This window comes from Battus philenor, unplaced genomic scaffold (assembly GCF_028537555.1).
Source record: "Battus philenor isolate CCGP_79_NKW_IND1 unplaced genomic scaffold, ilBatPhil1.0.hap1 SCAF_28, whole genome shotgun sequence".
NCBI classification, from domain to species: Eukaryota; Metazoa; Arthropoda; class Insecta; order Lepidoptera; family Papilionidae; genus Battus; species Battus philenor.
Genome location: NW_027181691.1, coordinates 108,386 through 121,062, shown reverse-complemented (window position 1 = coordinate 121,062; position 12,677 = coordinate 108,386). Strand labels below are relative to the sequence as shown.

At 41.3% G+C, this 12,677-nt stretch overlaps 2 protein-coding genes across 3 annotated transcripts; one reads left to right on the top strand and one right to left on the bottom strand.

Annotated features, from left to right (window-relative positions):
- Positions 1–335: 335 nt before the first annotated feature.
- Positions 336–5,219, top strand: LOC137926054 (uncharacterized). The gene is made up of 4 exons (XM_068769591.1): positions 336–582; positions 2,396–2,743; positions 2,951–3,175; positions 5,049–5,219. Exons 1-4 carry the CDS (start codon positions 520–522, stop codon positions 5,217–5,219), a joined length of 807 nt encoding a protein of 268 aa, XP_068625692.1. The 5' UTR covers positions 336–519.
- A 1,735-nt stretch (positions 5,220–6,954) lies between these two features.
- Positions 6,955–11,821, bottom strand: LOC137926038 (uncharacterized). 2 transcript variants are annotated; one of them, XM_068769571.1, is made up of 4 exons: positions 11,556–11,821; positions 8,945–9,100; positions 8,759–8,869; positions 6,955–7,399 (listed from the first exon to the last, which is right to left on the bottom strand). In XM_068769571.1, exons 1-4 carry the CDS (start codon positions 11,676–11,678, stop codon positions 7,301–7,303), a joined length of 489 nt encoding a protein of 162 aa, XP_068625672.1. In that variant the 5' UTR covers positions 11,679–11,821; the 3' UTR covers positions 6,955–7,300. The 2 variants fall into 2 exon arrangements, with proteins under 2 accessions (XP_068625672.1, XP_068625671.1); XM_068769570.1 differs by having other exon boundaries at positions 8,759–9,100.
- Positions 11,822–12,677: the final 856 nt, after the last annotated feature.

The window sequence follows — 12,677 nt, the reverse complement described above, 5'->3', positions numbered from 1 at the left end:
TTGTATGTTTGTTATTTTTATAAGACTTAGTCCTACGGTATTTTGTTATTTGGCAGTGCAGCAGAAAATTAATTTTCAGAAAAGAGCTATTTATCACTTAAAAGCTATGAATTGCTGAGAGATTTTTTTAAATAAATCGGTAGTCGTATTGTTGCTTCTTAATTTACATTTACGAATAAATAGTTTCTGATTTTTCTTATAAATAATATAATAATTAAATATTTCTTGAAATAAAATATTAATAAATGAAACAGAAACATGAAAATTATAAAAACGTATAACAAAAAAATTTTTTCAATTGCATTCTTTACATGTAAGCCCAGGAGAACGTCAAAAGCACGTGGCAATGTTATGATTTGTTTTGATTACGGTCACGTTTGTTTTTAGTGTTATCTCAGTTCTGTCAAGTGTTAGAGTTGCTGTCTACCTTAATAAAGTCAAATTAACAAACTTCATTGTAAAACCATCTGCAGTTCTCTGATATTTGTATAATAAATCAGTTAACTAAAAGCCAAGAATATGATAGAAGATTATGACGAGGAGTTGCCTCCTATCTCAGTGGATGCCGGAGCACACAAGACGGTTAATATATTTACAAATCCTTATGTAAACTTAAAATGAACATTTTACTTAATGTTACTACATTTTAAATCACGTCCGCACATGTATAAAGACATTTTTTTAGTTATTGAAACTCCTAACAAAAAATAGGATAGAATTACATTTTGTTCATATATTATTTATGAAGCCGAGAACCATGTCTTTAAAAAAATCTGTGCTTGTTAGACTAGTACTATGTTCCTGCAGCCTCTGGCTCTGCATAGTTTACATGCATTTAAGGAGTGGGTGCAGGTAAGACAATGTAATGTCTCAATTTAGTTGAATTTGAAGTCTTATAGTGTTTAAATTCTTTATTAAACATCACACATTAATATATCCTACAGAATTTTTATTTAAGCTTTAGGGAACTTTTTACATTTTAATGTAACAAGATGCTTCAACAGAACAAGTGAATGAGGAACTGGCAGGAGTGATTGGTTACCGAGTAGCCAGGTTTTTCTTGTTTTATTTTCTTATTTTCATTAATCAAAGTCAAGTTGATGTACAGAATATTCACATCAGGTAGTTACTAGTACCTGAATATTGAGCATGCATACATGCATTCCTGAATACAGGTTTAATTATGCTATGTTGTATGTATATTACGACATTTGTGTGATTGAGTGCCACGCTGGTTTGAGTAATTTTTAATATTTTTTAATTGTATCAGTGCGGCAGGCAACTCACATCATCAAACATCTGGTGATTCTTTTTAATCAATGTTAAGGCAAAATAAGATGATACAAAACAAACTTAACAAATAAGACTTTAATCCATTTAATTGTCAGTCTTTTTTATACCTTTCGTGCATTGTTGCCTTACCTCAACTTATGAGGAACAATTGTCATGTGGTACTGTTTGCATCTAACATACCTTTACTTTTTAAAGTTAACAAGCATCCTATAAGTGCTTTTAAACAAAAGTAAAACTAAATGTATTAGGTTTTTTACTGACAACATCAAACAAGTAGAAACTGGGGTTTTCAAGAATGAGGCGGTGGAACTTGAAGGGGTCAATAAAGCTGTATTCTTATGCATCACATTAGATGATGAGTCCCAGGGTTATTCACATATAGAAATGTTATCTGGTAGACTTATTTCAGCAACATATGCTGTTCGGAGGTTCAACTGACCAATGTTGACACTGTGCACAATTCATTTCAGAGTTATGTCATACAGCCCATTGATTTAGGTCAGTCATCTACACAAGGGCTCCATGAGGGGTTACTAAGAAATATATTCAAGGACCTTGGCAACTCACACTACACTCACATTATATTTATGATGACCTAATGTATTAACATAAATGTTCTAGTAGTAGATCTCTAGTGATATAATAAAAATGAACATCCTATACATGGTGTTAGCATCCATAAGGTGTCTCACTAATTTCTGGGTCAATGTGGAACATTTTATAGCAAACTGTCAAATGGTGAAGTTAATTTACTCTCAGAGTTCAAGAAATTTATAAAGCACAGGCTCTGCGAAAAGGGCACATTACTGTATTTCAGAGTAAGTACATGATAAAGACATATGGAAAGGAATTATTTTACTTTTAACGAAAAATATTTGTTATTACAGTCATCAAAAAAATTACAAATCCTGTTAAGATTATTGTTAGTTGTTTTCAGTAGGTGGTTGCGGACTAGCGTAAAATTTATTTTAAGCTGGCAGGTATGAATAAATATAGCTATTTTGACTTTGACTACTCTTATCTATAAGATAGGAGTAAAACCAAAATAATTGAAATTGTTTTAAATCAAAGTGTTTTTAAAGATTTACAATGCACTTTGCAGACTGAGTTCAAAATGCCATCAGCAGAAGTGTTGGCTTCGCAGAGAGCTCGAGAGGAAGAATGCGAACGTAAACTGAGGTCACTCCAAGACCCGCATGTGGATGATGAGCAACAGCAGGCAGCGAACGGCGACTCCAGCGGCTCCGAGGGCGAGAGTGCGCTGGTCGCTGCAGTGGACCAGCTGTGCATGCAGCCTGCTCAAACCTCTTCGCACTCTGCCGTTGACTTGGTCTCCATAATAAGGCAACTCCTGAAGTCATTGCCGGAGAGTGATTCGCAATTTCTTCAAGATTATCTAACAGTGCTTCAGCAAGGCGCACCGGAAGTGATACAGTTCGCGAACCAAGAGGTAAGATGTCTGAACATAAGCTCACTCCACGTGCCGCCTTCTTAGAAACTGGTAAAGAAAATGATACACTGGCGACAATACCGAGAGAATTAAAGTATAAATTATATGTTCATTAATTAAAGCAACATTTCAACTAATGTTAACCAATGACTGGCAAGAGGCAGCGCAGTTAACAATGTTGTCGTCGCGGTCGCGACGCACCGGCAGCTGCTGGCGGGTATCGAGGTGGCGCTGCAGGGCGAGCGCGGCGCGTGGACGGCGGGCGCGGTGCTGTGCTGCGGTGCGTGGCTGTGCGCGCGCTGCTGCGCTGTAGGCGCGGCGTCCGGCGGCAGCGCTGCGGAGGGCGTAGGCACTGCGGGGGGCGCCGGCGCTAGCGGACTGCGGCTCCGGCGCGCGCTGCACGCGCTGCTGCGGCTCGCCGACGACCACCAGGTCTGTCTCAGGTAGAAGAGATGCCCGGTTTCAATCGGTTCGCAACCGGGACCACGATTACGGTTGTTTGGACCAGGCGACTGCGGGGACCAGCGGCCGGCCTGCCGCGTGAGCGGTAGTTACCGGTCGTTGAGATCGGATTCCTGTTGGCTGTATCATTAACTCCAGATGTAGAACACGTTCGTGTGCGTACTGCGGTCGATCACAGTCAGAGGAGGTTCAATCTTCTTCCATTACATTATGGATGCTTGTTTTGTTGGAATTCCGATCATCCTTCCAAAGTACCTTGTCCTCTCCGCAGCGGGTCTTTTGTATATCCAGAAGATTTCCCTCCCGAAACACAAAAGGTTACCCGTGGCTGGAGTTCACTTGGGCGCATCTCGCAGATTTAATTTAATTTAAAATATTTTTATTCGAGCAGGCACTTGTGAATCCTTAATCATCCTAACATTACCGTCAACTGTGGCAACTAAATCATGTTTTTCAATATTTTATGAAACTGTCGAAACAAGAAATGAGTTATCTTTTCCATCATTGCATAATCTGTTGAACTGGACATGTTTCTACATATTAATCAGTAAAATTCTACAAAATAATTAATGGATCGATTGTTAAGTTCAAAATCATAGCTTGCGTAAAGTTAACAAGTTTTTGGCAACTTTACCCGCTGTCCAATATTTAATAATTTGAACAAATGCGTGCACGTGTGAGTTTATTCTAATTTCTACTTTATCTTACATGTGAGTAGTAAAAGCACCTACATGGTATCGAGACTATTTTTTTGTCTGTATTAATTAACTCAATGTACGGTAAAGTTGACTAAAGATTTCCTGACTTTTACGTTATTTTATGGCTTAACTCAGGGCTGTCACTTTCTTTAAAAAAATAAAAACAAAAAAAATAAATTATTTTTTTATCTAATTAAAACTTAAAGTTAAAAAGTAACTAAGTATTGTTAGTAAAACTGCTGTTAATTAATTTAATTTTGGAAATACTCTTGAAGTAGTAGTAAGTTGGTCCTTGTATCGATGTAGAAAATTTCAGATGAAAATTAATTTAATACATAAGCTGTCTTTGCAATTAAAAAGGAAAAATTTGTAATCTAGCCGAATATTATTATGAATATTAAATATGTTTTTTTAAAACCCTTTTTAAATATAAAAGTACATTTAAAAAGGATTAAAAAAAACAATACTATTAACCGATTTTATTAAATAAATAATTAACATGTTTTACACATTAAATGAATTTCCTAATTCGACAACCCTACTATTAGGTAAAGATGCCACTAACCATGCTGTGGTATTTTGACCTAACGTTAAATATCATTACCTTTGTTCATTATTACAGAACTAGTTGTTGAAACTGTTTGCACGTTAAATACACAGTAACATGACAATATAACTATTATTATTCAACACCAAGCTCTTACCTTAAGTTCGATTTTTCTTAAAAATTTCAAAAGTTTTCGGGAGCTGCACAAACACAAATTGACCGATGCGAAGAAAAATGACAATATTTGGACTAATAGCGACGTTATCTGAGTGAAACACTTTTTGGGCTGCCAGGTTCTACCCAAATGCACTAAATACAGTTCGTGTAACAAAAAATGGTTTTAAACTAATATTTGTGGCCGCGGTCGTCGTAGGTCAAATTGCCCATAGAAAGTAAAGTTGCCTCAGTTGACGGTACATGTAATGAGCTACCACCGGCTTTGAAAGACTATTCCATGAAGAGTTGCTCTTTTAAATTAAACACTTTTTGATGTATACATTCAAATGTAATCCATTTAAATGAGTCAATTTAAAAATTGCAATTATTGCACTACAATGTCAGGGTAAGGTTTAAAAGTAAAACTCCCCCGTGGACGTAGGCGGAGGAGCTGGGGCGCGTGCTGTGCGCCGCGCTGCGCCCGCCGCAGCTGCTGGAGCTCTGCGACGTGACCGCGGGCGCGCCCGGGGCGCCGCGCGCGCTCGCGCTGCGCCTCGCGGAACACGCCCTGCGACAGGTGCAGCTCGCCGCCCACCTTCAACTTGTCAGCTGATAAACTTCCACTGCATAGCATAGATAGGCCAACTTTTCGTCCCCAAAGGCCACCGCCTGCACGAGCGACGTGCCCCGCCCACTGCTACTTCAGAAAACTAATTCTTCGAGATACGCCGGTGACCGTTTGATTATTCTGCAGAGTTCTTTATTTTGCTTCGATCTCGCGCCGAGAAATGAAATAGGTCTGCAATTCTTTAGCGAAGTATCATCAGAGTTTTCGAAAAATATCACCAGCACACTCCTGTTCCAAACCCATGGCGTCTTGTCTTCGTGAAGAACCGTATCAACGTGTTATTCCTTAGTGAACTCGCGGCCCCCGCCGTTGCAACTAATCAGTTCCCGGCGCCACGTGTTGCAGGAAGGCGCGTGCGGCTACGCGCGCATGCAGCTGGAGGGGCGCGCCGCGGCCTGCGGGGGCGCACGCCCGGCGCTGCCCACGCCGCACCGCGCTGAAGACCTCAAGGTATGTACATGTATCTCCAACTCCTGCCCCTCCACTCGCGCCTCACCCTCACGCCGCGTGCCCGCAGGTGACGGTGGGCGCGGCCATGCTGCAGCTGCTGTTCCGCGAGGCGCCGCGCTCGCCGCAGCGCACACACGATGCGTTACAATAACTTTCGAGTAAGGAACTTTGCATATTAATTAAACGGTTGTTTTTGTTTCGCCATTTATTGTCTTTCGTCAACATATTAATAAAAAAAAACTATAAATTCATTGTACAGTACGAACAATAATACACAAAGTGCTCACATACACACACAAACTGGCACTCGCAGCTGTCCCAGTAGCAGCACGCGCAGCGCGCCAACACTTGGTCGCGCGTCGTGAATCTTTCATAGATTCTATATTGTCAAACCGGAAGACGAAGAATATTGCGGCAGGCGTTGCGCATTGCGACGCAGCAGGCCGGGCGCAGCACGTCACGTCACGTTGCGTCGCGTCACGCTGGATCGTGTTGCGACGCAGCAGGCCGGGCGCAGCACGTCACGTCACGTTGCGTCGCGTCACGCTGGATCGTGTTGCGACGCAGCAGGCCGGGCGCAGCACGTCACGTCACGTTGCGTCGCGTCACGCTGGATCGTGTTGCGACGCAGCAGGCCGGGCGCGGTACGTCCCGCGGCGATGCTACGCGGCGGGCAGGTCGAGGCCGAGGCGCGCCAGCGGCAGCGTGAGGGCGGCCCCGAGCAGCGGCCGGTCATACGTGCCGCGGCACTCCCACCTGTGGGCGAAGCGCGCTTTAAAGAACATACTCAAGTCGTGGAAGGAAGACTATAAGCGGCGATGGAACTTAAAATATCAACTTTGTATCGGGCCTAAGAAGGTTCTTGTTTGGTGTTCGTGATGTGGTTTATAAATGTTCGAGCAAAGTTTTGGAGAGTGAGGACGAGGCGACACCAACCCCTGCGCGTGCAGCGCGACGCGCGCGGTCCGCTGCAGGTGGCTGGTGAGCGCCTCCAGCGCGTGCAGCCCGGCCGCCGCAGCGCGTCGCGCGCTCTCCGCCGCCAGCGCGCGCCCCAGCCCGCGGCCGCGCCACCTGCGCAAAGCGGACGTGGAGCGGGGGTGTCGGTTGTGTTATCCATGAAGTCGTTATTTCATTATAGAGGTCTATTAATTGGTGGTTTTGATTTTGTATTGAGTCAAATTCAATTGAGAATTCTCTGTCAATTTAATTTGATACGATACCTCTTTTTCTTCCACAAAACCCCGTATAATCCTAAAAAAAATTTTTTTTTTACACCTTAAATTTTGACCAAAAACTCGCCTGCCACCGCTTGCGGCGCGCTGTCACAGCCGACCATGTTTCTATCGTAAACATTGTACATTGGCAGAGCCGGGTACAATTGTCGCGTGCAAATAAACCAGCCTCGTCCATTTGCGCGCGGCTATCTTCTGTGAGACGACTACAAGTGAATGCTTGCTATTACGTTTTATTTGCCAACTAGTTTTAAATTCACTAAGTTTTTTTTTTTATTGTTGTGCTCTACGTCGTAAATAATAATAATGAAACCATGAACTTGCGCCACCGCAGCGCCCGATGACAGTTAAGTGAAGTAGCGGCGGCCAGAGCGAGCCAAAGTGTTAAGGTGCAGAGACGTACTGCGGGTGCACCGCCAGCTCGTGCAGCCAGCCCGCGGCCGGAGCCCCGCGGCACCGCGACACGCTGCCCGTGCCCACCACCTGCGCGCGCGCATGCAATCACTATTAAGCACATCTTTATTAGTCCCTTTTAATTATTTTCACAGCATTATGATTTAGATATGTTCTACGTGAAGATTAGCTTAGAGAAAAATAATATGACGGTACATACTTGATATAAATATATAACAATATGATCTATATACTCTATGTAAATATCAATAAACTTTAAAAAATAGTAACGTACGGTACCTGGCGAGAAATATTGCTCATCGGTCTATGGAAAGAGACCACCGGTTAATTTTGGCTTCGTAGAGTTCGGACTGTTTGTATTTCGTGCGACAGAGATAACGCCCTACGAAGCCGAAATTAGCCGATTGTCTCTTCCCAAAGGTCGATGTGCAATATATATCGCCGGTACTGTACATCGTTTAGCAACAGAATTGTAACAAATTGTTATACCTTTATATAGACTGATGAAATTAGTGTTTGGTGAACAACTGTGTACAGCGACACAACGGCGTGACTATTGTACACTCCCATGTGATGTTCTAAATTTAAGAAGTTCATCAAATTAAAACTCAACCCCTTCAATTTGTTAGGAGCTTTTAACATCATAATTGAGCTCGGAAAAGAGGGCGCGTTTGTAGCCCGCGCAGCTTCACCTTGAAAACTAACTAACAATCGCAAAGTTTCCCGGCATTGGTTGCGATTAGGGCTTACAATACCAAACTAAAATCTAAATACCGGTATTATTAATAAAAAAATTTCTAGTTATATTTTTACTTACCTCAGTTGTCATATTGACTTGTTAACAAATAATTTATGAAATCCAATAAATATTGATCTGAAATGAGTAGATAATATTTATTTTTATTACATAGAGAGTAGGAGTAGATAGACAAAAAAAAAACGTGCAAGTAAAAAAAGGTACATAGTAAATTATATGTTACATTTTACATATAATAGACTCGTACGGCATTATTTTAAATTATATTTATATTGTGCATAAATTCAATTTTTATCAACTAATATGATACCAAAATACCGTTTTTAACAAAAATACCGGTTTTTAACAAATCGTCAGGTATTCCGGTATTATAAGCCCTAGTTGCAATGCCTGCGCGCTGGTCGCTCGACGCGCAGGCGCTCGCTGAGCCTCGGATACTACTATACTATCCAAACAAGGTCATGCAGTGCACTCCACGTGTTTAGTAACTAAAATTTTCTATAGATGGCGATCTTCCACCAGAGTAGGTGTTATGCATTCGCAGGGAGAATTATAACCAATGGGCAAATATTTATTGAAGATGCACAACTATAAAAATAATTTCATAACAAAAAACTCGTAGAAAAGTACAGGTTTTGTTGTAGTTAGTGAAAAGTTTGCGAAGAGGTGACCTTAGAGTAGCCCTCGTGCGGTGCGGCGTGCGGCGCGCTGCGGATGCGCAGCGTGGCGCCGGGCGGGCCGCGCGCCTCCGCCACCACGCCGAACAGCTCGTGCTCGATCCTCTGCAGCAGAGCGCAGCGCGTTAGCGTCGTGGGCGCCTGGTCATGAGCGCGTGGGCGTGCGAGCGCGATAGTCACCGGTGCGTGCGCTTGCGCCAGCGCGCGGTGTGTCAGGGCGGCTGCGGCGGCCACGACGGCGGCGGCGGCCGGCAGCAGCAGCGCGCAGGCGGCGGGCGCGGCGCCGCAGAAGATGAACAGCACGGCGCCCGCCAGCAGCGCGCACTCCAGCGTCACCTGCGCACGACCACGACCGCGTCACTAGCAGCGTGCGCACCATACGAATGGAGTAACGTTGCGCTACAAATAATTACTGCCAATAACAACAAACGCTACATGCCCAACATGATCATGTCAGCCGGCAACCGCCAACTGGCAGGCACAAAGAAGCCATCTCAAAATAAAATTGCCATAATGTCAGTTTGCGCATCCAGCGACATCTCGCGACTTTGACTCCACCTAGGACCGACAACATAGGGTGAGGTGCCCACCTGCGTCGAGTCTACCTGCTCGCAGTCACCACTCAAAAACAGTTGGTTTCATGCAGTGTGTGCCTCACAAACTACTAGTTCAAAGGAGAAATTCTTCTTGGGACATCAGTGAACTTGGTTCTTCAGATTTCCATATTTTTAATTGTATCTTGGAGTGAAGCCCAGCACAGCCCTCTCCGCCACTCTCACAGATATTTCTTTTTATATAAAGAACAACTCGCTCATGGTTATGTTGGCACGCTGTATTGTATTTTGTAAACATCAATAAAAACCCTGAATGACACTGTATGTAACAGATATTAAAAACATTACAAAGTCAGTCCAAGTCAGTGAGAAGCCATTCAAATTTCTGAAACTATATCTAATAGTCAAATAAATTTTGCTTTCCCAACCTCCATCATCATGTTTAACTTTCTGGTTGAAATCTTATATTGTTTACTATGCTGCTATAGAACTATATAGAAAATAAGTGGTAATTTATAAAATTAATAGAACTATAAAGGTTTATCCCACAATAGTAGATACTATTAATTAAGTTTTTGCAACCTGCAAAAACTTAATTAATTGGTAGACGCTGTCAAAAGTGCAACCAAAAATTGTTTCAGACAAGTGAGACGCAATGTTAAACCACATTTGGAGGGTCCCCATCAGTGGCATACCTAGGCGGTGGGTGCGGTCCGCACCGGGCGGCACTTACCATGGGGCGGCATTTTTTATATTTACTTATAGTTGTAAAAAGCAACTTATTCATTTCATATTTATTTTCTTTCTTGAATAATAAATGAAAATTCTGTTCCCAACATTGTAGTTTTGTTAAGAATTTTTTTAACAATTTCAATCAGTGTAGCTAGTTGCGAAAGAAGCTTCTCAAAATTGAAGTTGATTAAAAATTATCTTCATTCTACAATGAGTCAATTAAGACTACAAAACCTTGCAATATTGTCAATAGAACAAGAAATTACAAATAATATAATTTTTGAGAGCATTATACACGATTTTTCTAGTATTAAAGCTAGAAGAGTAGGTATTATATAAATATGTTTACGAGTGCATAAAAATATGTCTAAAAAAATGTACTCTGTGTTTTAATTAATATTGATTAAGTAACTTAATCATTTATTTATGTGTATTCATTTATAAAAACCACTATTTGAGTGACTTATAATAGAAAGGGCGGCAAACTAGAGATCGCCCCAGGCGGCAAGTCTTTGGTACGCCACTGGGCCCCGTGAAATACTCTAATGAATGATACTTCTTAAATAATAATAATAAAATTAAATAATACTTCTATAGACATTGGTAAAAAAAAGTCTATCCTAAAAATCAAGTATGGTATTTGGTTGAGCTAAAAAGGTGGAGATACAAACTACAATACAACTTTAATTATAAATCAGCTGGTCATAACCCATAACACAAGATGACAACAAATAGTCATTTGAGTATTATGTAAAAATATAAACCATTTGTCATTAATATGGCAATGGCAGAAAAACAAACAATTTTTAAAAATTTACTACAAGACAAGTGTTCTTACAGTCGGTGGAGAAGACACTTACACATTTTATAATACTATTCAAATAAACATATCTATCTTTTTTGGAATAAAAATTGGAAAGTTCACCAGCTAGATTTATCCCCCTCTTTCAGTTGCAACAAGGAATTATTTGAGTAGCATTTTGGTTTAGTTTTTCCTGTAATTTTGGTAAAGGTTAAATAAAAACTATTTGCATATCTGTTCATTCTACAACATTTATTCAAATCTACATTCTAAAAAATCTTTTAAAACAGTGTACAGTATCATTTTGCGTTTATTCACTAAAGTTTTTGCTTTATGGGGTTTATCACATTGTACAGTAAAGGGCTTAGTGGAATCCAATATGCACTTAGTTTGGATACAACCCAAGCTGATGTAGTAGTACAGGGACAACAGTATGTCCATAGAGCTGATTATTACTGGTAATGATGACTGCAAAGTGCAGCACGTAAACTTTCAAATCAACTGTGATATGGTGCTGGAGGCAACTAAGTTTGGCAAATCGTTTATATTGAGGTCTAAGGTGGAGTATCATTCCCAATTAACAAATCATTGTTAAGCTTTATTGTTAGTGTCAATAATTCTACACTGGAGCAGGTTACAATGAACACACTAGAAGGCGAGTACGTTTCAGAGATATAAAACAATAAAATGTATAATACTTCACCTCTTGAAACAGAAAGTAAATGAAGGCGTCCCACTGGTGCGACAGGAAGCCCAGCTCGATCAGCTCGGCGCGCTGCCGCCGGTCCTCGGGGCGCGCCGCTCTTATTATAATTTCGCAGGACATTCTTGCTTTTTTATCGTTAACTACACTTTATTAGGAAACATAGATCCTATTTTGCTTGACGAGCCGGATAGCGCGCCACTTAGTTTCATACAGATTATTGTTATCAAAACAAAAACAATGTGTCGACCGCAAAACCGAGGTCTCCAACGTCAAACTGACAGGTATTGCCAGTGTTGAAACTAAGACGTTACATTTTAATGCACAATTAGATTTAAGGCAGGTATTTCTAACCCGAGTCTCAAGAGCCTCAAGTAGACTGTGTAATGCTATACCTAACTTCGCCGAGCTTGGGAAGCAGGTGAAGCCGAGCTTCTTCATAACGATTGCGCTTAATATTGATTACAGGCGAAGTTTTTGCTTGTGCAGTGAAACATTTTTCAGTGAATACTCACGTGTGAACATTGACTTGTTTGCACCGAGCGCAAGGATTTGTCGCAAATTATATTCGTTACAATTCTTCTTTTGAACCAACGGACGCTCTATTTCTTCTTTCTCCTGTTTAGCACTCTCAAAGCTATAATAACCATGAGTTTACACGTACTGCATAATATAGAAAGGTGGACAGGCAACCACTAAGTATGGCTCCTGAAAATGTTAAAACTGCAGCATCTTCTTGTCGCAGACACGCTCACCGATCGAATCGCTGACACACTTTGTTAGAGCTTGCAATCGCACGGACAGTACAACTATTTTGTCGATAATTCGTTTTTGGTAAACGAAAGAGCGACCTGAAACGAATTGATTTGCGAGACATGTAAACGTTTCAAATTTTAATCTTCATCCTAAAAATTTGGCCTTTTGAATGAAAACTTAGTCGGCAGTCTCGCGGCGAACTGCGAGCGGCGACCGATAATGTTTTCGACAGAGTTCTAGGTAGGTTATCAGAATGATACGGATCTTTCTCGCGGAAACGGAGATACTTTATAAATCGTTTTTGAATATTATCGACGCGATTAATGTATTTGTGGCAGCGTGGCTTCCGAATTTGAGAGGCACATT

Coding starts and splice junctions, on each gene's coding strand:
- LOC137926038 (XM_068769570.1), bottom strand. CDS start 11,678: ATGTCCTGCGAAATTATAATAAGAGCGGCGCGCCCCGAGGACCGGCGG. Junction 9,101..11,555: donor TTTACTTTCTGTTTCAAGAG/GTGAAGTATTAT, acceptor GGTCGTGCGCAG/GTGACGCTGGAGTGCGCGCT. Junction 7,400..8,758: donor CGCACGAGGGCTACTCTAAG/GTCACCTCTTCG, acceptor GCGCGCGCGCAG/GTGGTGGGCACGGGCAGCGT.
- LOC137926054 (XM_068769591.1), top strand. CDS start 520: ATGATAGAAGATTATGACGAGGAGTTGCCTCCTATCTCAGTGGATGCC. Junction 583..2,395: donor ATGCCGGAGCACACAAGACG/GTTAATATATTT, acceptor TGCACTTTGCAG/ACTGAGTTCAAAATGCCATC. Junction 2,744..2,950: donor TACAGTTCGCGAACCAAGAG/GTAAGATGTCTG, acceptor ACGCACCGGCAG/CTGCTGGCGGGTATCGAGGT.